At 56.9% G+C, this 26,439-nt stretch overlaps 1 protein-coding gene across 2 annotated transcripts; it reads right to left on the bottom strand.

Annotated features, from left to right (window-relative positions):
- Nucleotides 1-11,676: 11,676 nt before the first annotated feature.
- ANXA6 (annexin A6) lies at nt 11,677-26,161 on the bottom strand. Of its 2 annotated transcripts, XM_026047528.1 has the most exons (25): nt 26,100-26,161; nt 23,419-23,503; nt 23,008-23,102; nt 22,696-22,809; nt 22,516-22,606; nt 22,354-22,433; nt 22,220-22,276; nt 21,949-22,042; nt 21,396-21,491; nt 20,807-20,865; nt 20,276-20,398; nt 20,091-20,149; nt 19,613-19,691; nt 18,718-18,799; nt 18,358-18,452; nt 17,616-17,729; nt 16,925-17,015; nt 16,074-16,153; nt 15,802-15,855; nt 14,543-14,560; nt 13,727-13,823; nt 13,248-13,343; nt 12,858-12,916; nt 12,411-12,533; nt 11,677-12,051 (listed from the first exon to the last, which is right to left on the bottom strand). In XM_026047528.1, the coding sequence occupies exons 1-25, from the start codon at nt 26,115-26,117 to the stop codon at nt 11,992-11,994; spliced, it is 2,019 nt and encodes a 672-aa protein (XP_025903313.1). In that variant the 5' UTR covers nt 26,118-26,161; the 3' UTR covers nt 11,677-11,991. The 2 variants fall into 2 exon arrangements, with proteins under 2 accessions (XP_025903313.1, XP_025903314.1); XM_026047529.1 differs by lacking the exon at nt 14,543-14,560.
- Nucleotides 26,162-26,439: the final 278 nt, after the last annotated feature.

Here is a 26,439-nt window from a genome sequence, read left to right as displayed (position 1 = left end):
GCGGGCGCAGAGCAGGATGACAGGAGGGTTCACCGAGCGGTGGCTCAGCCCAAGGGGGAGATGGTAGAGATGGGGACATGGGAACAGTTTCCAGATACATCAACAGCAGCAGCTGCGAGGAGGAAGTGAGTTACCCCCAGCTGACACAAGGACAGATAAGATGTGAAACAACTGGCAAACAAGACACAGCAAAAAAAGGAGGATTTCCGCAATTTTCTGAGCCCAGCAGCAGAGCCAGCTGGGCACAGTGAGGGTTTGCTGAGCGAGGCAGCAGTAGGGATGAAAAGCAGCTCCATTTCTGTAAGGGACTGCTAGGACAAAGCTAGGGACAAGAACATGGAGCGGGTCGATGCAAGGTCCCTTCCAGCCATGGCATCCATGCATTCTTTTTCTCTTAAAGTTCTGCCTTTGAAAATTCAAGATTTGCAATGAGAATCGTACATTTAATTAAAAGCAACTAGGAGATGAGCAAGATAGGCAAGTTTCTAACTACTAACACAAATGCACAGAAAGCACAATTGCGCTCAGGCTCCAAAAAAACAACCCACTACTACCCGAAAGCACTTCTCTTTTAGCGAGCCAGTGGTTTCTAAGGCAGCCTCAGGGTATTTCACAGTCCCTCTCACACACAGACGCACGTGGGCTAGTGCAGCCCATGCTGCGAGGGGCCACGGGAAGCCGGGCAGGGGCAGCGCCAGGCGCTGATCAGCTCAGAGCCAGGGCTAATTAACCCATCACACTCATTAGGGCGCTGCCCAGCAGCCGGCTGCCTGCCTGCTCTGTCTAGCAGCTGGCTGTTGTTTTCTTCCTTTCCCTTAATCCACCTGGGTGCTCCTAGCGACTCCCCTGGGGTCACAGGATGCTCTCAGGGGACACACACGGAAAACCCTCAAGCAGACCCAAAAAGAGGGGCTGCGAGACGCTGCGGTTGCCGCTGGCAGCTCCACATTTCAGCTGCCCGTGGGCAGGGGCCCGACTGCCAGCGGGACACGGTGGCTTTAGGGCAGGACATTTTTATGACGACTCAGCAAAAGGAGAGAATGACAAAGCGAGTGGGCAGGGGAGACCCCAGGGCAGCGCTCTAAATGGTTTTGTATTTAAATAGCTCTGTTGTGACTCAGGTGCCATCTGCCACCACCTACGGGTGCCACTTCTTGCTGTTCCAGGGTCCCCACACTCACAGGTCAAAGCAGGGGGGCTGGCACCTCGGGGTTCCTTGGGCAGTCACAGGACCTTCCCTATAGATATCTACTGATGAAGGCAGCAAGGTGGGTGCAAAAGGAGAAGCTGCCTTCAGGAAAGGACAAGACCAGTAAAGGGAGCTTGTTGAGGAAGCCCTTTGTTTCTCCTAGGCTTGGATTAAGTCCAAGTGAGGAGGAAGAAAAGCCTTCCTCCCTCCTCACACACATCACTGCTCTGGAATTTCAAGGAAGCCCCAAATAGGATCCCCTGGAGGAAGGTCCTGGCCACGGCCACAGATCCCTGCTGGCAACCGCGCTGTCCCTGCGCTCCCCCATCCCGCAAGGCTCCGGCTGCAGCAGACGCCTCTGCTCAGCCCTTGCGCAGGGTGGGATTTTCCTTATGCCGAGGACGCCGTTCCCAGGAAGTCTCCTCCCTGCCGGGAATGCACGGAGCAAAAGCGAACGTCCGCATGCCGACGGCATCGCTTTCCCATGACGAGGCAGCAGGTCCCCCAGCATCCCTCCTCCTCAGAAGGAAAGCAGCAACTGTCAGTGACACTGAGGGCTTTTTTTCCAATTTTTAGTTGTTTTACTGGAAAGCAGTAAAACGTCACAGCCCCTTTTTCCTTCGCAGAGGCCAGTCAAGGAAAAGTATTCCAGGGTTACAAGAAAATATTGCAGGGTTACAAAGGCAAAGCTGGTTTTAGGAAGCCGCACTGCAAGTCACTGGGATGGGAATGGAAATAAATCACCTCATGTGATATCTGCATTTCAAAGGTGGGAAAGAGCCACATCCAAATCCTCAAGTTTGCCTGGAGCATCTTTTCTTCTCAGCCCAGATCAAGGGCTGGCTGCTGAGAGCATACAGGAAAGAGCCATATCCAAACACCACAGGAGCTGGTGTGTTGGGAAAGATAGGGAAAAGAGGAACCCTCCGGAAAAAGGGAGCTGATGGAGGAAAGGCAGCTCCTGCAGCGCAGGCAAGAGCCCCTGCCTGTCCATGGACACTGCTCCAGTCAACCCGGCTGCAAACCAGCTCTTCCATTTGGGAAAGCTTCCAAGGCTTCCAAATCTCTTTCTACTTCTCAGAGCACAAAAGCAAAGCCTTTCAGAGCGCTTCAAGAAATGCCCTTTGCCAAGACGGTGACGGAAATGGGGTCTAGGCAGAAAGGCCAGGCTCTGCTCCCAACTAGGCTGCTCCCTCCCTGCTCCCCTTGGCCACAGTGACAGGGCTTGGATCTGAAATCCCATCCCGACCCAGGAAGTTTCCTGCCTGCAGAGGCTCCATAAAACAATCGGCTTCCAGGGATATTCCTTGCAAAGAAGGCACTCTGATTTACTTGCATCTATCCATAAATCCAGCATTCAGACTCCATTTTGGGAGCATATGCAACAATATATAACTGGAGTTGCTTGCCACAGGCCTTCACCTCCCAATGTGGAATTCAGCAGTGGTGTTCCCATGGGATGTCGAGTGCCCATGTCACTGCCTTACTCCATCGTGTGGCAACCCTATTTTCTGCTGGACAACTTGATACCTGCTCTCTCCCTTGCACATCTCCAGCAGCTATCACTGCAACTAGGCACACCATGTTCAAAACCAGAACAAAACACAGGTACCATCTTCCTTGCAGCTCTCTTAGCTCCATGGAGCAGCAGAGCAAATCAAGATGCTCCTGCACAGTCTGCAGAGCCTCAGCCAGAGACGCTGGCACCAAAGTTATCTTCTCAACCCAAAGCGTGAGAGAACTGTTATTCCAAATGAAACCCACCCTCTCACAAGAGTGGATGTGCAGCTTCATCCACCCGTGTTTTGCACCAGCTGCTAGCAAGCAGTGATCCATAACTCCATGCTAAATAGATCTTCTGTTTTGCATAAGCCAGGCTGAAAGGACATCGTAGGATTTCTTGCAGGGCAAGGAACGATGCCAAGGGCTGCTTAATTCCCCTTTCTGCTGCTTTCTTTTGCTTGCCCTGTTGCCAGTTCTCAAGGACATACCTTGCTGGAGGGCTCTTGTCTTGAGGGTTTCCTCCAATGCTCAATACCCATTGTCCGCATTCCAGGGTGTTTGGACAATGATTGGCATAGGTGACAAATGAAATTTGCTCTTCAGATGAGCTTATAGTGGTAGAACACCCCTTACTCATGCAAATACATGGAAGCAACAAGCTAAAGGGAAAGGCTGCATTCCTACCCCCACCACTTGCATGTTGGGACAGCAACGAGGGCAGGAAGAACAGGAGGACAGAGCCTGCAACACCTCCCAGGTGCTGCTGCTTCCCACCGACCTCACCGTGCACCCCAGAGAGGATGCACAGCTGGACCGGGCACCGCAGCCGGAGCAGGGCCTTTTGCAGCGCAGCACCCCGGGGTGCCAGCACCGCAGCTGCAGCAGGGCCCTTTGCAGCGCGGCACCCCGGGGTGCCGGCACCGCAGCCGGAGCGGGGCCCTTTGCAGCGCAGCACCCCGGGGTGCCGGCACCGCAGCTGCAGCAGGGCCCTTTGCAGCGCGGCACCCCGGGGTGCCGGTCACAGCGCGGGCAGCGAGCCCGGCAGAGCCGAGAGCGGCGCCCGCCCCGTCCCCGCGCGGGGACCCCGCGCCCCGACGCGGCCTCCCGGCAAAGCCCGCGTTGTGTAACCGGGAGCCGGGGCGGAGCGGGGCCCGGGCCGGGGGGCTCGAGCGGCGCCGCGAGGCCCCAGCGCCCCGCGGAGCTGCGCGGGGAAGGGGCGAGCGGGAGCCGGCGGGAAGCGGCACCCCCGGCTCGGGGCCGCCGCGGGGCGACGCCGACCCCGCTGCACCGGGACGGCCCCCCCGGCACGCACCGCTGCAGCCCCCCCCCCGCCCCGGGGTGACCCACCTGCCCGGTGCCGATCCCGGTGCCGGTCCCGGTGCCGGTCCCGGTGCCGGTCCCGCCGCCGCCGGCCCGGAGGAAGCGGGGGGAGGGGCGGCCGCGCCCGCCCCCGGGAAATTCCCAGCCTGACGGACAGGCCCCGCAGCCAATGGGCGCGCGCGCGCCGCTACATAAGGGCCGTGCGGCCTGGCGGCGCCGTGAGGCGGCTGCGCGCAGCGCGGGCCCGCGTGCCGCGGCAGGGCCGGTCCGGGAGTCCCCAGGGGCCCCATGGCCCGCGGAGGGGCTCGTTAGTCCCAGGAGGTGCCACCGCTGCCAGCGCCACCTCCTCAGCACGCAGAACTCCCCTCTGAGGAACCAGGAGTCTGTCCCTCCAACTTGAATTACACAGAACAATGGTAACCCTCAGAACAATAACTCTCATGCTAAGTGTTATTGTTACTGATTCCCTTCCTCCCTGATGCTGCTCTGGGCGTTGCACGCTCCCGAACATCAGAAACAAGTCAGAGGAGCCAGGACTGTGGGGAACATCCTTCGGCTTCAAGTGGGGCCTTGGGACTTGCCCACTAGCAGGCTTTCTTTCCCGTGCTACTTTTGCCACAAGAAAGATGTTACAAAAAGCATAAATAAAAACAGAAGCAGAAAAACCCTCCTGTTCCTGTGAGGGAACACGCTGCTCACTCTGCCTATGCTCACTGGGTTTAGCTGAGGGCTACTGGGCTCTCTCAAGGAAGCCCCTCACTGCAGATCTGCTGTTTCAGCTGCAGCACTTCTTGGCAGTTAGAGGTTTTAGGAGACTGGCTGGGTAATAAAGACTAAAGACAAAAAAATCCTTCCCCTGGCTGCTCTTCACTCCATCTAGAACATTGCCCTTGAAGCTTGGCTGGGCTGGGACCCTGATGGGCGGTCTGGCAGCTCTCATGTCCAAGATCTTAAGGAGGATGAGAGAGGAGTGTGGCCGTGTCCAGAGCTCAGCACACGGCCCTGCTTGGAACCTGCAGGCTCCAGGTGGACAGAGAGAAACCTTGGCTTTTGTTCCCTGTGCCCTCCCCACCAGCTTGAAAGCCCTCAGAAAACCTCTCTCCAGAGCTAAATGCAGTCCCATGGAATGAGAAAGCATCTTCTTTATCAGACAGTGTCTCAGCCTGCAAAAAATAGCAAAGCCCTGCTCTATTTCTGTGAGGAGATGGGGTGGGGAGGGGTGGCATGGCTCTGATTTCTATCTTTCTAGACTGGAAACCAAAAAACCTCCCTCCCTTCCCCTCTGCTCCCTTTCGGATAGGCTCACCCCAAGAAACCCACAGTGCTACTCACCTGGCCAGGACACGGAGGGGCTCGGGGAAGGGGAGCCCGGTGCTCCCAGCGCTCTCCGGCTGCAGTCCCCAAATGCAGGAAGACGAGCCCAGCTGGGTTTACTTTTAGGCATGGAGAAGGGGAATTCCCCGTGATGGAGGCCCCAGACAGGCTCCGCAGTGGTTTTGATAGGGAGCCAGGCACTGTTTAAAGGGCTGCTCTTTGCCATTCTTTCCACACAAAGGGGGCTGCTGAGCAGTGTCAGGTATTAGTCAGCAGAGAGAGGGAAGGAGGGGGCTGTCATCCAGTCTGGTGATTCACTTATGGACTACTAGAAAGGCTGGTTGCATCAGTTTTGTCACCTGGTTTCTGAGCAATTCAAGAGGGTTCGCATACGCTGTATCTTGCGGGGAGACATTGTCATTGCGCTGCCTGTTTCCATCCCAAACAGGCCATTCTTGGCCAAAACAGGAGGATGCTTCTCAGCAGGAGAGCAGGCAAGAGCTGGCTCCACTAACGAAGCCAGACAGACAATGTCTCAGCAGAATTGCAGATAGTCCTGGAGACCTTTCACCAGGATATCTTGTGGTCAGAGCCAAGCCTGGAGCCAGCTGCTGCTGGAATAAACACCAAAGACCTAAGTATTTCTGTCCTACAGAGACCAATTCCATCTCATCCATTCCATCAAAGTGCTCTGCTGTAGTCTTGCTGCTTTGGGTGGCAGCAGCGCAGGTAGCTGGCATGAGGGGTGAGCTTCCTTGGGGGCTGACACCCACCATCAGCTTCCCAGGATGTGCTGGATCCATGCAGTGCTCTCTTCCATTGCATCTTCATTGCTCTCCTAGTTGACTGCTCTACTGAAGGGCCTGGGAGCACCCAGCCAAGGCCTAGCTTCTCCCAGTGCCTCCAGGGAACATGCTGGAGGGGGCTATAGCTGTGGAAGCTTCTTTTCAAGGGCACTGAAATCTTAATCAACACAGCTGTGCTGATAGGAAGAGCTCCACGACACCTGAGTTGTTTTTGCCTCGTTCCAGGCTGCCAGTGATTTTCCCCATCCCTTTTGGGTGGTGTTACCCCACAGGACACAAAACACCTGTGTGCTGTGCCACTGGTGCATAAGGTGCCTCTCACTTGGAAGCCAAGTGAATAGATTAATTAAAAGGCTGCTTATAATTGCCCTGCTCTGTGCTGCTGCCTGCACACACAACATATATGGACTTCCCCTTTTCTCTTTTCACCCAGCTGGCTGCTTGCTTTATTTTTACCTGAGGTTACCCACTCAGGCTGGTCCAAATGCCATCCTGCAGTGCCGGTGACAAGAACAGAGCCAGCCAATGCCAGGCGTTGTTGCTCCCATTGATTCTTCTTCATTCCTCTGGGCACACAGGAGAGAAAACTCACTTGAAAGCATTTATGATTCACTAGAACGTCAGTGGCTCTGAAGATGAGTTCATAGCTGTCATTTTTACGTACTAGGTTTTTCTGTTGTGGAGGGCTGGGCTCTAAAGCTCGAAGTTGTCACCTTCAGCTGAGGCTCATTCACGTGAGGGCACCGTGAGTGTCCCTGTTTGCTGCTCCAGCTGGTTTTGCTGCAGGCAGCAGAGCAGCAGGGCACATGGATGGGCTGGGGTGGGTGTATGAGCTCTGCTCCTGCTGCCTGCCCCTCTGCTCCAGCCTTTTTTCTATCCAGGAGCAGCTTTCTCTGGGCTATTCCTTCCTGGAGCTGGATGCGAGCACATTCAGGACTGCCACTCACCCCACATGGAAGGTGCCCAGCACCCAAAAACATCCAATAAATCCCCTGGTCCTAAATACTGCTAGTCAAGCAGTGCCTTCAAACCCTGCTGGGGCAGAAGCTGTGGTGAGAGAGGGTCCATCAGAGCCTGGTTCCTCAGGGTGGTTGTGTTGGAGAGCTGGCCCAGGAGCAGGGCAGGCGTCAGGCACAGCCGGTTGGCACGGGGCCGGGGGACATTTGTGCAGTTAGATGGGCTCAAGGTCACAGCGGTGCTGCTGTTCGGTGCCTGTTGCCCTCGGAAGCGGGTTTCTCTCAGGGCTGAGCTGGTGCCGTGCTGATCTGATGTGTTGTGGGGCTTCGAGCGGGGAAGGGAAGCAGGAGGACGACAGTGACGCTCGGGGAGCGCGGGAGGAAGCGCTGGCCGCAGGAGGGGATTTCCAGAACACTGCGATCTGCTGGCTATGCAAATCAGGAGCTCCAATTAACCTGGCCGGACGGGAGGGCTCTGGGATGGAGGGCAAGGGAGAGCGGTGGTGGAAGAGGGAGGACAAGAAGAAAAAAGGGAAGAGTGGACTACTGCGAGACGGGGAAGAGACAGAGGAAATGTGGAAGGAGCCAGGACGTGAGAGTTTAGCAGCGGGATGGAGAAAAGAGAAGTTGGAGAAGGATCTTGATCCTCCAGACCCATGGCAGACCACAGCCTTTGCAGGGGTCAGAGTTGTGTGGTGACTTTCCATGGATGCTGGGCTTCCTCCGCTTTGTTTTTCCCTCTTGTTGAAGGGGAGCTCCTTTCCCCCCACAGCATGAGGCAGGTTCTGTGCTTCCCGCTTCACAGGAGGAAATCACTGTCCTTGGCCTTGCTTACCCCTGCTCCCTCCTCCATGATCAGCAGGGATCAGGTTGTGGTGGCACCTGGTACAGCCCTACCAGCAGATGAGGCACAAACGGTGAGAATCAGCTCCTGGGAACTCTCTGAGGATATACCAGCATGCCTTAACTTTGAATTATTGAGTCCCAATTTGCAAGATAAACAACACGCACAAAATGGACTTTCCCCTCTTCCTCTCTCCCTCTGCCACATTTCATCTGGCTGCCGTGCCTGAGAAACGGGCTTGTCGGGAGGCGCCGTGTCCTGGACACCCGCTCCGGGGAAGGCAGGGTGCGGAGCAGGGCCCTGGGGCGCAGCACCCACACCTCGGGCAGCGCGGGTGGCTCAGGGTGGCTTAGTGCGATCACAGTGTGATCATGACGGTAGCGGGTTTATGGCGCACAAAGAGCCTCTCTGTCTCCACGCTGCTCTCTGCGACATGGGGTTCTGTCTTTATCCCCTAGCCGGGGAAAAGCAGGTTGTCCTGTACTGGCCATTGCCCTGTGCAGGGCCACTGTGGGGAACGGGCTGCCCAGGGAGCAGCGCAAGGACGTGGAGGTCACTGCTGCTCTTCCTCCTTTGGCAAGGAAAAGGGAAAAGGAAAAAACAACATTGCCAGCTCACAAGACTCAAAGTCCTGGCTGGGTTTGACCCCTCTGGAGACTGCGGATGAGGTGGAAGTGGCTCAGAGGTTGTAGCGTGGTGCCCCGTCAAAGACAGAGACCCATGTCTGCTGTGTCTCTGAGCACCGAACGCGGCTCCTCCCAGGGCCCGTGGCCCCACGAGCTGACTCAGAGGGAGCGGTTGGGCCCTCTGCACACAGTGCTTGGGCTCTTGGGGGTTTTGGGAATGTTGCAACCTGTGAAATCTAGAGCTGGCTTTGCCTGGAAGCGAGCCCTCGCTGCCCGCATTGCAGGTCAATGTGCACAACAGCTGGACACGGACGGAGCTGCTGCCACGCAAATCCCTGAGCCCACGGATAGCTTTTCTGCTGGGTCTTTGTGTGCTCCTTCTGCTGAAGACTCAAACTTTGAACAGCCAGCACTGACCTACCATCAAACCTTTGTCCTGCTGACAACCTTCCTCATTCTTCCTCTTTTTCTGTTCCCACTGTTTTGTCCTCGCCTTTCATAGCGTGTCTTAAGCGGCCTTTCTTCTTGTGGGTCTACAAGGGCAAGGCAGGAGATGTGTCACTTCTTGTCCTCAAACTGGGTAGAATTGGAGCCAGCAGATGCAGCAGAGACATTCCTGAAGCTGCTGTGCTCTAACGGGCATTTTCCAGAGAGATTGGGCTGCTATAGGGACCGTGACCTGCTGCTTTACAGAGCAAAACAGTCCCAGCCCCAAGGAATGGTGCCGGATTCAATTTACTGCCAAATAACACGAATTTTTGCTCACTGATTTGGGTATTGAGAGAAAAGGAAACATAAATAATTGAGCTCTTAAGTAAACACCTTTCTTCCTTTCTCAGGCTTAGCTTGCGCCAAACATGTTCCCGGCCTAAATTCCCCTTGCTTTCCTGCAGGTTACGCTTAGTCTGTTCCAGCTCCTTCGACGGGGCAGAGGGCAGCACAGGAGGTCAGGTATGGGAGCACAACTGCTTCCGTCAGCCCCTGTCTCCGTGCTGCTCACCGGGCTTCTTCCACTGCTTCATTCCATGGAGAAGTGCATTTAAAACCAGACTCAGTCTGCTTGCATCCTGTAAAAGCAACGGAGCACTTGGGATGTGTTGCAAGTGGCTGAGCTCCCCATGCTCTCCATCCAGCTTGCAGTCTCCATCGTGGGGAGCCCACCGTGATTAGCTCCAGATATGCTGCTATCCACAGCAAGGCAAAGGCAGGATGCTCGGATACCCGATGCTCAAACAGGATGTGCTTAAATATACTTAAATGTTTGTAGTGATTAAAACGCTGCTGGCCGGTTTCTGCCCCAGCTGTAGCAGCAGCTGCTGGGGACAGACTAGTGCAGTGTTGGGGACTAGGTGACAGAGGGTGACCAGCTCCCTGCCCAGGCGTTTCCAGGAGGAATCCTCTAGGAGAGGGATTCCCTTGGAAATCCCACCTTGCTCTCCCTCCCCGTGCCCAAGCGCTGCAGCTTTGGTATCCTGCCCTGGACGCAGGAGCGGCCGGGAGCGGAGCAGCCGGGAGCAGGGTTCATGGCCGCACCCTGCCAGGGAAATTCCTGCTGTGTGGGAACGAAAGGCGCCGCATCAGGGGCAGCCGGGAGAGCTGGCGGATGCAGCTCCCTGGAGCCCGGCCTGGGGGAGCAGAGCCCAAAGGGCTGTGTCACCTCCCGTGCTTCCCTGTGGCACGTCAGGGCAGGCGGGCGGCAGGGTCACCCAGCACAACCCATCACGTCACAGCCGGAAAATACCCTGGCGCAGGCACTTCTGTGCCCAGGATATGCACACGCACACACCCCTGCGCACATCCCACGCTTGGAATAGCCTCAGCTTTAACAAGGGAGCCACGAGCAAGCTGGGCTGAGCACTGGCACCGTCATCGCAGCTGCCGAGCTCAGCCCTCAGGGGCTTCATCCTGTGGTAACAGGTTGAGAGCTGCAGCGCTGAGCGCCAGGACGGGACAGGCGGGCAGAGCGCAGCGCTCGCATCCTCCCCTCCAAACATCCGATGCGTTATCTCTTCTTTATCTCTTCTTTCAGTGCATTTTAAGTTAACTCCCAACACCCATGGATGCAGCGACCATGAGATGAGAATCCTGTGAGGAGGTTGTGGAGGTTCCTTCCTTAGAGATCTTCAAAAAGATCTCGGATGCCACCCAGTGCCACATGCTCCGGGTGTCCCTACTTGAATAGGAGGGTTGGACTAAATGCTCTCCAGAGGTCGCTTCCAATCAACCATTCTGCGAGTCTGGGATCTGCTCAGTCCTGGCAGCAATTTCTCATCAAATCAGACAAAATGGGAGCTGCAGAGGGGTCAGGTCCATTCAGGTCACCCAGCTGCCTTTGGGGAAGGCAATTTGTACATAGCTGTGCCATGCAGGCACAACAGGGGAGCACAAATCCGCATCCAAGGGGGTGAAAAAGCACCAGGAGGGCTGTTTTTCCCCCAGGAAAGACTGAACATCACAAGTGGATGTTCAGCACAAAAACATTCAGAGAATTTTTAGAGGAATAACACCAAAATTAATTGTTTCAACTTCCGTGACTTGTCTCCACTTGTTACTGCTCCTTGAGTGGCTGCCCTGGTTTTGATGTTTTAATAATATTACATTATTATTTCTAATACTGCTTTGATATTTTGAAGGTGAGCCTTTCCTCACCAGGCTGCTCTAGGGAAAGTTTGGGGAGTTATGGGGCTTTGTTCTGACTTGGAAACAATTGAAAGCGCCGGGATTTCCCACTTTTGGGAATTCCAGTACTTTTCTTCTGGGAACTGGGGGAAATGCAAACAATCTAGCCTCGCAACTAGCCCCTGAGCAGGCTGAGGGCACGGGAAACTACACCCAAGGACAAGCCACCAACTCGGCTCCACACCTCTGGTTTGTGATACCATCACCACAATCCAGGCTTCGGCCACAGCCCTGAGGGAAGCAGCATGAGACGCACCAGGGAGCTTGAGAGGTGCCCAGCAAAGCCCATGGCACCAGACACAGGCACATGTGGTAGCCTTGTGCCCAAGTCCTAGGTGCTTCCCTGCCCAGGCTGAACACATTTGCCCACAGGAGCAAAGAGGCACTCCCCTTCCCACCCAAACCTGCTGCACTAAATAGAGTGGCCTTAGCCTCAGGACAGCAACATCAAGGTTTTATTGTTGAGATTTAAAATTGTCTTACTGCTCTGGGTAAATTACTGGGTGAGTGGTACATTTGAGTATGAATCATTTTGCACTGAGACAGACATAATAATCCCCCTACAGAGACCCCTCTGCAACCCACCCCAGGCTCCCCTGCTTGCAGCGCGGTGCCGCTCCCTGGCACAAAGTGAGTCGTCTCCAGAGAGGAACCGAGTGTCCCCCGAAGCCCCCAAAGCTGCAGTGACATCAAGGCGGTGTGCGCGCGTGCTGGCTCAGACGCGGACGGAGAGCTCCGTGGTGGCCCCCGTGGCCTAGTCCTCGCCCCCACACAGGGCCAGCAGAGCCTTGCGGTAGTCGCCCGACGTGTCCTTCTGCAAGAGGGAAGCCCGTGTTGGGGCGCGCCACGCACGGCTCTTGCCACCAGTGATCCCTGCAGCTCACTGGAGACAGGAGCAGGACCTGCCGGCTGCCCCCCCAGCCCTCGAGGAGGGATCAGCACCAGTATTTCCATTGTAAATGGCATGGGGACCTTAGCAAGCTCCAGGGAGCTGAACTATGAGCAGTGCAGCCCATTCACATACCCACTAAACCAGGCTGGCTGGGGCTGTTCTTGCCTCCCTAGGCTGTGCTGCAGCCAGGGAGTGCTCAGCACTGCTCCCAGACAGGGTCCCACATGAGGCTCAAGGACAAGACGCAGCAGGGAGGGATGCCACCCACAGACCCTCCTCACCTCGATCACGTGGTGCAGCGATTTGTCAAATAGGTCTATGAACTCGCCGCGGATGTTGAGCAAGTCAATCTCACTCCGGGAGATCATGATGCGGGTCAGGGTCCTCTCATCCGTGCCCGCACCCTGCAAAGGGGAGCTGGAACAAATAACTCGGAAGGGAATGGGGTCCCAGCAGCCTCCCAGTGTCTCCGGCACAGCTCAAGTCTGGGGCTCCCCTCAGACATGGTATTGAGTTTGCTGCCCCAAGACACAGAGCTGTTGCACCCCCACTAATGCCAGACAGCCATTCAATTAACAGCTTGAGCTGAGCCTGGCCCTGCTCCCTCAGGAATGGCCAGAGGAGGCCAAACGCCATTGCTGCTGTGGGGCTCAATTGGTCCCCAAAGGGTGTCCCACCTGCCACCACTCCTGCCCCTGCAGCCCATCCCCAAAGGAGCCCCTTTTCACCTTCATGGACTTGTAGAGCTTGTCGGCGAAGAAGGCAGGCTTGTTCTTCACGCTCCGCACTGCAACACAGACGGGGGACAGTCAGGGGGCTCCCAGCTCTGTGACACCCCAAGGACACTGCTGAAGCACAGTAGACACCACTGGGCATGGAATAGCCACCTCCACCCCCCTGCCCTTCCATTGGGGCCAGTGCAAAACCCTCCTCAGTCACCCAGGGCTCTCATAGGATGGTCCTGTAAACATCCCAATCCACTGGCACATGGAATCTCCATGACTGGAAGCCAATGGGAGCATTGCCTTGGCAGACAGGTAAAGGAACTGGTGGCGGGGACACCCTGCTTTGCTGAGCAGCCCTAAGAGGGCCTCCAGGGGCACCCAACAGACACTGACCGATGGCCACGAATGCATCCCGAACATCTCCTGACATCCGCTTCTTGATGGCATGCTCCACATCATGGTTGGTCATTTTAACAAAGTCCTGAAACACTAGGGATGGACAAGAGGAAAAGGTCAGCACCAAGTGGCTCCATGCCAGACCCAGAGCCTTGGGGCAGTAGGACAAGACACCCAAGAGCCCCAAATCCTAAAAACAGAGACTCCTAGACTGCACAGGACCAGGTCAGGTGCCACCATCGGCAGCCTCAGCCACCCATGCAAGGCCACACCACATCCTTCGAAGACCCCTGCCCCCATCAGAAATCTCATCCCCCCATTCCCAACACTGCTGAAGACACAACCCAACCACCCCAGCCTCCCTCTGCCTGCATCCAACCCCCTTCCACCCTCAGGGGACTTATCAAAGCACTTATGTCCCCATGGGGCTGGTGGATACACGCAGCATTGGTCCTACCGAGATGCAGAGGTCCTACCTCTGCGGAGGTGCTGGTAGCTGCGGGTGCACAGGATGCTGAGGAAGCGGGTCTCCAGGGAGTCACCGGAGTCATTGCTGGAGACGTCAGCGAGTTTCTGCAAGAGCAAACCAGAGTGAAGAGGGGAGCAGTGGAAAGGGCCTAGTGGAGAGGGACAAAGACGTCAAACAGCTCTTCCTGGGACAGCCAGTCTTGGACTGCTGCTCGCAAAGAGATTTTCTGATCTTAGAAGTTTCCCTAGTCTTTTAAAATTATAAATATACATATGTATAAAAAAAAAAAAAGGCTCTTGGAGAAGAGTAAGCATAGGTAGCAATCACATATACATACATAGACACATTACCTCTAAACAAAAAAAGATGATTTCCAGTTTTTGTGAAAAAAATGCACAATGCTAGTGTTTATTTTTTCTTCATGTGGGGAATAATCAATATTGGACATGCAAGACAGGTCTGCCAGACACACAGACCACCCTCCACAGTGGGTCACATTAGTGCTACGTGTGGGTGAAGCCCCTGTTACAGCTGGTGCCAGTCCCTGTTCTGCCCTCCCCTGCAGCCAGGGGCAGGACTGGTCCCCAGCCCTGCGAAGGGCAGCTCATCTCTCCCCAGTCGTGACCTCTGCAGCACTGCATCCAGCTGTCCTCTTGCCAGCCTGCCTGTCACCTTGCCACCCTGTCCCCTGGGGAGTCCCAAGCAAGCGGGCACAGCCCTTGTGTCCGAAGGAGCCAGGGATGCTCCTCCAGCCCAGCACCCACGGCCTGGAGCATCCCCTTAGACATGCACAAGGTTGAGGAGCAATAGGGCAGGCACTCACCAGGGTCTCGGCAACAACCTGGCAGAGAAAGAAAGAGACAGGACTGAACTCCAGTCACTAGTTGATGCAAAAAAAAAAAAAAAAAAAAAAAAAAAAAAAAAAAAAGAGCTGCACCTAAAATGTGTCCCCTGATCTCTCGTGAGTGGCTGTTGTTTTAGGAGCCACCCGTGTCCTTTTTCTGTTTGGCCCGACACTGCTGGCTGCTTCGGCCAAGCAAATCAAGCCCCTCCAGACCCCACAGCGCCCAGGCAGAACCTGCTGAGCTCCAGGCACAGGGGTGCTGCCAGCTCAGGGACCCTGAAGGCTCCCTGGGAACATGCAAGTGGCAGCCAGGGACACTGGGGAAAGAGATGGGGACAGCCCCCTGCCAGGGCAGGTGCTGTGGTTGAGGATCCTGTAAACACAGCCAAGGCTGAGGGCAGCCAGGCCCACTCCAGGAGTCCAAGCAGGGGTCAGCTTTGCTGACAAAAACACAGGTGGGTGCCCCACGAGTGGCGATTCTCCTCCCTGGCTCTCTCTTTCTCGGCAGCAAGCGGCAGGCAAGCAGAGCAGGAGCGCGGCACCCGCTCCCTCTGCCGGCCGCGGCCCCGGCGCTAGCGCGGGCGGCGCGGAGCAGAACGGAGCAGGCGGGAGCTGCAGCGAGCTGGGGAGGCGACAGCAGGGTCACAGAGCAGCCCCCGGGGCCAGGCCCTCGAGCAGGGCTCTCTGCAGCAGCGAGCCCCTTGCCCCCTCCAAGCATCGCCCAGGCACATCTCGCTGCATGTCAAAGGAAAGGGAGGGGAAGGACAGGGCACCACAGCAGGACACAAAGCTCTGCCCTGCGTGCCTGGCTATCCCCCTTCCAGGCCATGCTCACTATCTAAGGAGCCCAATAAAGGGTGTTGGGATCTTCCTGGGCAGGGTCTCTGCCTGCTCTCATGTTCTGCAGCCTCCATGTGCAGGAACTAACCTCTGCTAGGAGCAGAGCAGCTCAGGGCACTGGTCTGTTTGTGGCAACTACACCTGGCAGATTCACCACCAAAGGCTTCACTTCACTTTGCACATTCTCCCTTATAGCTTTACAGCGATGCTGCCCCAGCACTGTTAGCATCCTCAGGGAACCAATTTCCAAACCAGGAGACATAATGTCATCGGTCTCTTACACCCAAACACCAAAACAGCATGGCCAGGCCATCTAGCTCTTGGTGAAGCTAGGAAAGCCTCAAGCATCTCCACTTCCCATCCCTGTTTGCTCAGGGAGCCTCCAGTACAGCCCTTACCTTGGCATCCTCCTGAGCTTGTGTGAGGTTCTCTGGTCCTTCATCACGGTTGCCCTGTGTTTCAATACATAAAAAAATACATGGAGCTGGGGAGCAAACACCTCTGGGAAAGCCCAAATGAGGGGATGCAAAGAGTCCAGCAACCCTGCCCAGCCACTCAACAATACTTGGACTGTCCTCTCCTAAACCACATCCACACACATCCCCCCTGCTCCATGGGGACCCTCTCCTATGTGGCAGTACAGGGACACAGTCGCGAGAGCTGCCCTTACCAGGCACAGGGAGACGAGAATCCTCTTGAAATGCCCTGATGTGTCAGAGCTCAGGTCATCTTCCAGGCGCTTGTGGTAGGCTGGGGAGGAAGAGGAGAGCTGAGCCCTGCACTCAGGGTCTGGCTCTGCTTTCCACTCGCCAGCCCATTTTGTGCCAGTGATTCCCCTTGGGAAACGCTTGCAGCTGCACAGGGTGGTGGCAATGCACCGGATTGAGCATCCCTTAAGCAGATGCCCCCACCTGATGGCCCAGGGAATGGCAATGAGCTCAACAGCTCTAATTCCCTGGAATAGAGCAGAGGCACCTGTTCTTTATACTCAGGAAGGTAAAGGGCCATTGCCAATGACATCTCCAGGGAGGAAACTGTGCTGGCAGAGTTAGGAGTATTCCACCATGACCTGGAGAGGCTCTGGACCAGCACCCTCCTGGGGGTTACCAGCCAGAGATGGTACCAGCTTAAAACCAAAGGGGCTCCAAGAGCTAAGGGATTAACCTTGATCCTGCAGCTCCTTCAGTTCCCTAGGGAGAAGGGGGACATGAATGAAAGAGGCAGAGAAAAGCACATGGTTTGAGAGATGTGAGAAGCTACAGGACAGGTCTGTGTTTTCTGCCCAGTCTTGCCCCATCTTTCTACTGCTTTTTTTGTGAAGCCTTGGGCCTGAGTAAGAGCTGCCATTACCTGGAAGGACTAAGGCACCTTCACCACATCAAGCCATGGATGCAGCCCACAGACAGCACTTGTACTCCAAGCACTGGCAAAGGGCCTCGTGAACACCCTCGATTCTCCCTGCCCATCCCAGGACCCTTGGTGCACCCTGCATGCTCCCCATGCTGGGACTTGCTGCCATACCTTGCTGATAGGCCTCATTGATGGCCTTGATCTCCTGGTTGTTCCTTGTGGCCATGATTTCGATGAGGACATCCTCGTCCGTGCCGGCCCCCTGGGAGAGAGTGGCATGGAGGGTGCTGCAGGGCTCAGCACAGGAGCTGCACGGAGCCCAGCGCTGCATCGCCCCAAGCAGCTCTAGGTCACACGATTCCTCCCCTTTCCAGCTATTCCAGGTGGCTTGAGATTTATTCAGTCATTTCTAGGGCCTGCAAGTGAACTCCCCTCCTGGAGCTGCACAAAATCAGGGGAGAGCAGGGCTGGCCACGAAGACCATGTTTGCTGTGAGCCTAGCAGTGCTCATCATGTGCAGGCTGTTTCCCATCTGTAACACAGCAGGATGCAGTTGTTAGAGCTGCAGGGAGATGGAGGGTGCTCAGCCTCACCACCAGTGCAGATCTTGCTGCCCAGCACCACATATCTGCTCTGCACCCACACTGGCTGCGTGGGTTGGTCAGCAAGGCGCTGACTCCTGCTGCAAAACATGATACGTGCAAAGCAGCCCGCAGCCTGCTGAGAGGCTTTATATAAAATTTATCAATAAGATGCTTTTTGCTCTGCTTTCCTTTCATATCCGGGCCAGATTTAAGTGTGCCATCCTCCAGCGTTTGACAAATACCCATGCACTGAGGCTGTTCCTGCAGGCACTAGTTACCTCCACTGCCTTCCTCAGCTGCTTGGCGTCGTACTGCGCGGGGGTCAGCATGAGCCCAAGGATGAGCTTTGCCAAACTGCCCGACAGCTCCGATTTCAGATCGGCCATCAGGTCCTGCAAAAGCATTCGGGCATTAGACTCTGCCTGTCCCTTGCTCCTTTGGCAGGGATGGATCGGCCTAGGCAACAACAGGGAGAAAGCAGGGGAAAAAACAGCCCAGGACACCCACCTATGAGCAATGCAAGGAGAAACTGGAACTATTCCAAATCCTCCCTGCCAGCAGGTGGTTGTATAAAGGAAAAGTGGAGGGGAATAAGGAGAAAGGCATTTGACCAGCTCCTTAGAGCTAGAAGGCCCCAAGCCCTTATTTCTTCCTATAGAAGAAAAATATTCCTCGTGCCATCTCCTTGGCCACAGCAAGAAGACCCTCTTGCTTAGAAATGAGGCATATCTCAAACCTTTGGGGCTCTTTAAAATCACATTTTGGGGATGGATCTGGGGAAAACAAAGTTCTGGCATCCTCCATGCAGGAGCCAGGACCTTACAGAGTGGAGGGAAACAGATGCTCTTGCTTTGGGGTGCTGGCACATGCAAGATGGGAGACCACTTTGAAAGCCTCTGTTTTCAAGGAAGCCATTGGGAGGACAAAGCAAAACTCCTGGATTCCCCTCCAGGAGGACTCGGTGAGGATCAGGAATGAGGGCGAGAGGGCGGGAGCAGATGGGGAGCGGGGATGCATTACCCTGCCGTAGTGGGCCTTGTAGGCCTTTATGATCTGCTGCCTCTGCGCATTGCTCCTCTGCGTGACGACGTCTATGATGGCCCCTTCATCTGTGCCTGCAACGACAGCAGCGACGCTGCAGAGAGCCACGAGACCCAGGCCCAAGAGCTCCGCACCCTCCTGGCCAGCCTGGCGCAGGGACGGGCACCGTGTCACCCACAGCCATGGGCACGTCACCACTTGGTGACAGCACATCCCTGCACACTGGGGACACTGAAAAGGGGTAGGAACACAGCTCTGAAGCTGCTTATTCCTCTCTGATTTATTTTGCAGTGCTGGGTGGGCCAGGATGGTTTTTCTGCTCCCTGCTCCACCACTTACCCAGCCCCTTCATCGCCTTCCTGAGCACCTGCGCGTCGCCGTCATCGTTGAAGTCTCGTGCGGGCTGCACGGTTCCTCGCAGCTGCGGAGCACGGAGAGGGGTCAGGCTCACTCCCAAGGGACACAGGGAGGCAGGGACGGTGCCAACCAGCAAGCGGAGGCCAGAGCAGGTGGTGGGTTAGTGCAAGCGCCAGGTATCAGGGCGGACGTGCCCTCGCGCCCAGGCCGGCGGAGGAAGCTGGGGAGGAGACGGCAGCGGACACCCGTGTCTCACTGTGTAACCTTCTCCCCAGCTGTACGGACCCCTCCGCTGGTCTGACTGCATCATCCCAAAGGGGGAGTTGCTCCTAACCCTCATCAGGTGCAGTTCTGCCCTCCTCAAACAGCTTCCAAAGGTAACAGGGTGCTCTCCCTTGCGAGCTGCACCCAGGGCGCTTCTCTACCCACCTCTTCCCATCACCTGCAGCCAGACGGGCACCTTCCACCTGCCTCCCGGTTGCACACGCACTGCATGCTCCCCAGTGTGAGGACCAACAGACCTCCCATCTGGCCAGGTTTCCATCCCAGCCTCGGTGCCAGCTGCCCAGGAGCAGCTCAGCCCCACCGTGCACCAAAGTGGAGGCTGCACAGGGGGCATTGCACAGACATGCAGTGCCTGCCAGCCCAGCAAAGCCAGGCTTGAGAAAGAGCAAGATCTGGTTAGTGGAGTCCACGGCACTGCCAGGGTTACATCACGCCAACCTCATGCCCAACACCAGAGGAGGACCAAAGGTCTCAAGAGAAGACAGCAAGAGAGAGGAGGTGCCGGGTGGCCCCGGCGTGCAGAGAGCAGCAGTGATTTCCAAGCGGGCAGGAGCGCAGCGAGGGGCCGAGGCGGGCAGGAGGGGGTGCTGACCTCCACTTTGGCCACCGCACTAAGTTCCCACATCCTGTAGGCCACCTGCGCCGCTTCGGGGAAGAACTCACCCGCGGCACTGCAAGGGAGGGCAAGGACACGAGCACGGTGAGCGCAGGGCGCCGGCGCTGCTCCCCGGCCACCAATGCCACCCCAACAAGCCGCCCCGCTCCTCTGCTTGGCCCTGTGGGCATCATCAGGGCTGGTTCTGGTGCAAGGGGGCTCTGCATACCCATCACCCCAGCCCAGGGGATGGGAGGACGCGCAGCCCCTCTCACTGCTTGGTGCCAAGGAGAGATGTGGCACTAGGGTTTGTCACACAAGGGCTGCAGAGCCCTCCGGACTGATTGCAAGTGCTGCTGTCCTGGAGCAAAACCTGTCAGCGTGGGGCTCCACAAGGCTCCACAGGACGTTCGTACCCAGCACAACCCCAAGGGGACCCAGAGGGACAGTCCAAGGGAAGGACAGGCACTCTTACTCATCATCTCCTCCACACAGCTTCAGCAGGGCCTTCTTGTACTCGCCAGATGTGTCTTCCTGAAATGACAGAGTTGGAGAATTGCACCCTGTGCGGGGCAGGACATGCAGCTCTCACAGGCATGCAGGTGCCAGGGAGAACCCTGTTAGCAGGAGTTCAGCAGGCAACAACCCCGTAACGTTCACCTTGATCATGTTGTAGAGAGACTTCTCATACTTGGTCCTGAATACCTCTCGGATGTCCAGCATGTCGATCTCGCTGCGGGAGACCATGATGCGGATCAGCGTGTTGTCCCTTGTGCCCAGCCCCTGCAACGGATGAGTTCTGGGATCAAGTCTTGGAACAGAAAAAGGTGCAGGCTGGGCAGCCCATGTGGCCCTGCCATGGACCTGGCGCAGGGGACAAACCCAGGGAGGTCACTCAGCCCACCCGCCTGGGACCCTGTGTCATGAACACGTGCTTTGGAGGTCTGGTCTCCCCTGCTGGAGGAGATGACTTTGCTTCTACCCTGGGGTGCAGAGGAGACTCAAGGACTCCAGGGTCATACAGGACCTATCTTCACAGCGAGTGTCCACTGTGGCAGAGAGCAGGGAAGAGACTTGCAGGGCTTCTCATGGGCACTAAGGAACAGGGCTTGCACATCAGGGCCAGGACTTTCCTCTGCTCTGCTCCCCCAGGGCTGCGAAGGAGCCTCGTGGCTCTGGTGATCCACTCACCTTCATAGCCTTGTAGAGCCTCTCAGCAAAATACTCTGCCGTGCTCCTGACACACTTCACTGTGGGAAGAAGAGGGCAGGTGAGAGGCCACGAAGCATGCTGGGCTGCTCTCACTCCAGCCCCCAACCCAGGGGCATCATCCCCAGGTCTCCGAGCTCCTGCTCCCTTCTCTGTCACCACGCTTCCATCCCCACCCGTCCTGCTCCCAGCTGTCTGCTGGCACTGCCTCTCCTGGAGCAGCCTCCCTGAATGACTGTATCTGCCCCATCCCTAAGCTGGGCTCACGCACTGCAGGTATTGGCACTGCCAGGAGCTGCAAATCTGTGTGGTTCCCTTCCAGCAGGAGGAATTCTTCAACTCTTAGTTTTAGGTGTGAGGGATCAAGGACACTTTCTGTGCCTGAGACATCTCTCTCTTCTCAGCTCATACTGCTCTTCACACACGTCCCTCTCAAGGGCACATGCCTGTATTTAGCTACCTAACACCTGACACAGCCATAAGTGCCAGCCCCATCAGCTCTTTCAATAAGACCTCCCATCCCCAGCAAGGCAGATGTTCCTGCAGCATCCCCAGCCACCACGGCTCTTACCCACTGCCAGCATCAGCTTTTCAAAGTCACCGGACAGCTCTCCCCGGATGCTCCTCTCGATGGGCTTCCCCGAGATCTTCAGGTACTCATCAAACACTGTGGAACACAAGTGAGACGAGGCCCACTGAGCCCTCCCAAAGCGACCAGCACCTACTGGCAGGAGCGGTGCTGCCCCCTTGGGCAATGGGAGCCCCTCTAGACAGGACATCCCAGGGCTCGGGTGTCCCAGTGCTGCCTGTGCAGGTGGCAAAGGCAGCTCTAGGCACCTGCCACTGCAGGGAAGCCTGTAGGCCTCCTATCCATCCCCCCTAAGTGTCTGTCCAGCCACGTGAGCCATCCAGGAGGGACATCAGCACAGCCACAGCGGGCTCAGCTGACCCCATAATTTTAAAGCCTGGTTGCTGCTTAGGACTATCCTGAGCAATGTTTGCAGTAAGGATGTCCTCACCACCAGACAAAAGCCTGGCACTTGGCTCCAGAGAGTGGAGCCCTGGGGAGCAAGGTGTCCAGCCAGGTTTGTCCAGCCCAAACCTGATCTCATGGTGAGGCTCACCCAAGCGGAGGTGCTGCTTGCTTCGCCGGCCCAGGATGTAAATGAACTGGGCCTCATCGGTGCCCCATTTCAGCTCGCCGGCTTCCAGAAGGTCCTTGAGGGATGGAGAAGACATCAAAGAGACCAAATCACAGTGCTGTTCGTGCTGGGCTCTGCACAAGCACAGACACCCTCAGCACCCACTGTGTTTCACAGCCTCAGAGCTGGACTGAGGGATCCATCCCATCCCTGCCCAAATGCCACCCCATCCCAGCAATCTGCCAGGCCTTACCTTGGCATCCTGCTCCACCAGGTCTTCGCTCACCACATCATCCTCCTCCCTGGAGCCCTGCAGGACAGACACTAGCTCAGCCCTGCCTGGCTCACTTGGCCTCCACCAGTGCAGGGTAGGCCAGCTGGACCTACCTGAAGCAGAACAACCAGCATCTTCTTGAAGTGACCTGATGTGTCGCCAACAACATCAGCCTCCAGGTCTCTCTCATAAGCTGGTAGGAGGAGAAATCAGGGCCTGCAGCTAGATCCCCATAGCTCTGCCCTTTACCCCACCTGCCCAAGCCCGGTCCTCACCATCTTTGTAGGCGGCCACAATGTCATGGATCTCCTGGTTGGTGCGCGAGGCGAGGATCTCAATGAGACACTTCTCATCAGTGCCGATGCCCTGCGGGGAGAGACGGGGCCCCGTGAACTGCAGGGCAGGTTGGGGTGGTGCTGGAGGGGGCTCTGCAGGGGCTGCCCCCCACCCCTTACCGCAATGGCATCCTTGATCTCCTTGGCATCGCTGTAGGCAGGGGGACGCATCAGGCTCACGATCAACCTCTCAAACTTCCCTGTCAGCTCGTACTTGAGGTCAGCAATGAGGTCCTGGTGGAGAGGGGGGGGAGAGGCGCTGGGAAAAGCAGCTCCCATCCGCAGGGAGCAGCAGGCCAGGCCACTGGCCCAGGAGGCAGCTCTGCCTCTGCAGGGCACTGGGAGCACTAAGGCCCTTTCCTCCTTGGCTCGTCAAGGCAGCTGCTGGACCTCACAACAGTGGCCTGGGCCACAGGCTGTTTCTGCTATTACCTTCCCATAGAGAGACTTGTAGGCTTGGCAGATCTCCACTCGCTGCTTGTTGCTTCTGGATGTGATGAGGTCCAGGATGGCCTCCTTGTCACTGCCTGCAGGACAGCACCCAACAAGAGCATTTAGTCCTGTCCCCCCTACACCAGGGCTCATCTTAAAGACCCTGCTATACCCAAAACCGCTTCTGACTTGGGGCTGGGTGGAGCAGGAGCAGGGACAGAGCCAGGGGCAGCACCTGACAAGCTCTGGTGCTGATGGGCAACAGAAGGGAGCCAGGCAAAGTCCTGGCAAGCTGCTAAAACAGACGGGGTGCTGAAAGGGCAGCAATACAGAATGCTCAGCCTTGCAAGGGCCCAACCCAATGGATTAGGGGACATTTAGGGCAATGATGCTTGGGAGGAAGATCCATACCAAATCCTTTCATAGCATTGTACAATGCTTCTGCATCCTGGTTGGCATCGAAGCCTGGAAAGTCCTTCACTGACCCTCTGTAGACCTAGGAGAAAGGAGATAAGAAAATGAAAAGAGAAAAAGATACTCCCATGGCTCCATGCCCTTTTCCCAGCAGGGCCCAGCTTGGATACAGGGGAGGAAAAAAAAAAGGGAAAAAGAAGGTGGAGATGCAGATGGTGAGTGGAAGCAGGGTGAGATCAGCTCCCTTTTTGGGCTCTCTGAATGTAAAGCTTAGCTTCAAACACTCTTTCGTCTTTTCAATTATCTCCTCTCATTTGTTATCAAGCATAAACTGTTTGCATTCCAGGTCACTGTAGTACATGACCTTCCTTCTCTTATCTCCACAGCATTGTTCTTTATTTGCCCATCGTACAGTGTATTTAAAAGTTAAACACAATCCTCCTTATCCACGCCAGCAAGGGCTGAGTGTTTTGGAGCAGATTCCTTCAACACTTTTGGTTCCCAGCTGGGAAGGCAAGGACTACAAGGAAAGGCTCTCCCAGGAACTTGAGAAATGCCCAAAGGTGGCATCACCCACTTCATTCTGGCTGCATCTTGGCACCTTCAGGGCTGTCGAGGCTCTGCACAAGGGATACGGCGGAACAAAACCATCTAAGTGAAGGCACAGGGGAACATGGGCCCAGGTTTTCTCTGTATCCCTGACTTCCCCACGTGAGCTGCTTCACAGCTAACACGCGAGCAGGGAATATGCCCGGAGGAAGCCTGACAAAGCTGCCTGAACATGGGATGGAAGCAGATGTGAAACCTGCTGCGCTCCACAACTCGCATAAGGAACTGAGAAATCACCCCAATGGAGAAGGAAAGAGCTGGATAGAATCTCCTGAGCAGCATTGCTGGAGAGCAGAGAGCCAGGCAAGCAGCTCCAGGGCCCTGGGAAGCTCTTAAAGCACATCATTCAACCCAATTTTTATCATGTGCCAAGCAGGTACGCACATCTCCCAGGCTCGCCCAGGAACTGCTGCTAGCCTTAAAATCCCTGGTAGTAGCATAAAGGCCCAAGATTATTGGCATTTAATGCCAGCTTGTCCCCAGACAGCAAAGGCCCCACACTGCCAGGTCCCTGACAGGGCAAGGGCAGCCAGGATCAGAACCGAGACCTGCTGGGCACGAGCCAGAAGGTCCCTCGTGTGCTGGGCCATGCAAGGGCAGCTCTGCCGTCTCCTGTGGGCGCTCAGTCCCTCGCAGCAGCGGGGAAGCCACTGGGAGCAGTGAGGGGAAGAAGGGGAAAAGCCCCATTCCCGCCATGGGACCAACTCCAGCACTGACCTCCTGCACGGCAGGGACAATCGCTGCCCGCAGGAGGGTCCATCCCCCCGAGGCTGTGCAGGGAGCCGGGGAGGCACCTTGGCTGCCGACACTCTGATCCGGGGACAGGATCGTATTGCAGGTGGTTCACGGGGAGGCTGGATTTAGCCCTGCTTCCCGTAAGCTCCCCAGGCCCTTCTCGCCCAGCACGGACAGCTGCCTCGTGGAGCACTGGAGCTGCCCGGAGGCTCCGGTGGGAGGGAGGACAAGGGGCGGTTGGAGCAGCTGCCAGACGGGGCTGGCAGGCTGGTTGTAGCCTTGCTTGAACAGGGACGAGGAGCAGGGAAGTGTCCCTGAGCTGGCGCTGCTGCGGCCTCCTCGGCCTCCATCCCCCAGGCTGCAGCCGCTCGGCCCCCCGCGCTCCCCTCCTCCAGCCCTGAGTCATCGCAGCCCGCCGGGATCGGGGAGCTATAAATAGGCCAGGCCGGAGCAGGGAGGGTGGAAGCAAAATTCCCAGCAAGGTTTTGTTCTCCTCTGCGAGCCCGCGGGCAGCTCCGGGTGCAGGGGAGGCAGAACCTGGAGCGGTTCCCGCCCCTGGGACACATGGCCGCACGGGGCCTTGGCTTCCCCATGCACCAGCACCCGCCCCACAGGTGGGAAGCACGAGCTGCGGCTCCAGAACCTGGCCCTGGGCTCCCTGCTCTGGCCCAGGCTTCCAGCCATGCCAAGACATCCCCTGGCTGCACGCGGGCTCCTGCTCCCCAAGCTCCAGGGTGCACAGCACCCACACCTGGAGGGCAGCAGAGCCAGGGGCCAAGCTGAGGTCCCCTTAGGGAGGGATAAAGGTGGGAAGGGAGTGGGAAGGTCCTGGGGTCTCTCCGCAGAGCTGGGAGGCAGGAGCGAGGGCTCTGCTCCTCACCAGGGGTGTCCACATACCCGGAGCGGCCAAGGGTGCCCCCCACACAGCACGTGTAGGCAACCAGGACCCAGCAGGACAGAGGGGCTCTGTGCAGGCCCCCGCACCAGCCTCTCGGACATCATTTCTCCCTGCTAAGCACCACATCTCTGGGACAACCTCTGGTTTCCTCCCCTTGCCAGGACCCCACATCTGCCTCCCATCCCACTCTGTTCCTGCATGGATTTCTGTGCCTCCCTCCTGCCCATTTGCAACCCCCTCAACCCCAGCACTTTGCCCATTCACCCCATGGAGCCAGCAGGAGAGGCAGCAACATCAACAGGCTCCACAGCAGGATCTCACCCCACATCCACGGCAGCTGTGGGACACAGCACTGCATGGACGCAGCTGGTCCTGTCCCCGAGCCAGGACAATGCAGAGAAAGCAGAGGCAGCCCCGGGAGCTGGCCCTGTCCTACCTTTCCTTTGGGTGCCATGGTTTCTGCCGCTGGAAGTCACTGGCGTGAAGGACAGAAGGAGCTGCAGGAGAAAGATCAAGGCTGTAGTTAGGAGCTGGAGCATCACTGCAGGCGAGGCCATGCTGATGGGGATCGGGCTCCCCCGCAGCCTCCTCTGAGCCTGGGAGAGCTGCGGATGCTGCAGTCCCCTCTCCAAGGGCCACACGCCAGGCCTGGGATGGCTTTTGGGGCTGGCAGCCCTGACATTTGCTGGGCTGACACATGGCAATTTCCCTGGCATTCCCATCCCACTCCAGTGGGTCTACCAAGGAGCCCTTGCAGTGGTAGGTGGGGAGTGAGG

The sequence above is a fragment of the Nothoprocta perdicaria genome, unplaced genomic scaffold, assembly GCF_003342845.1.
Source record: "Nothoprocta perdicaria isolate Ctin4 unplaced genomic scaffold, notPer1 scaffold_5, whole genome shotgun sequence".
Lineage (NCBI taxonomy): Eukaryota > Metazoa > Chordata > Aves > Tinamiformes > Tinamidae > Nothoprocta > Nothoprocta perdicaria.
This window is presented reverse-complemented; position numbering and strand designations above follow the sequence as displayed.

Excerpts from the sequence above, each read along its gene's own strand:
- ANXA6 (XM_026047528.1), bottom strand. Across the intron at positions 23,103-23,418 it reads CAATGCTATGAAAGGATTTG|GCAGTGACAAGGAGGCCATC; the intron begins GTATGGATCTTC and ends GCTGTCCTGCAG. Across the intron at positions 22,043-22,219 it reads TGGTGGAGCAGGATGCCAAG|GACCTTCTGGAAGCCGGCGA; the intron begins GTAAGGCCTGGC and ends CCATCCCTCAAG.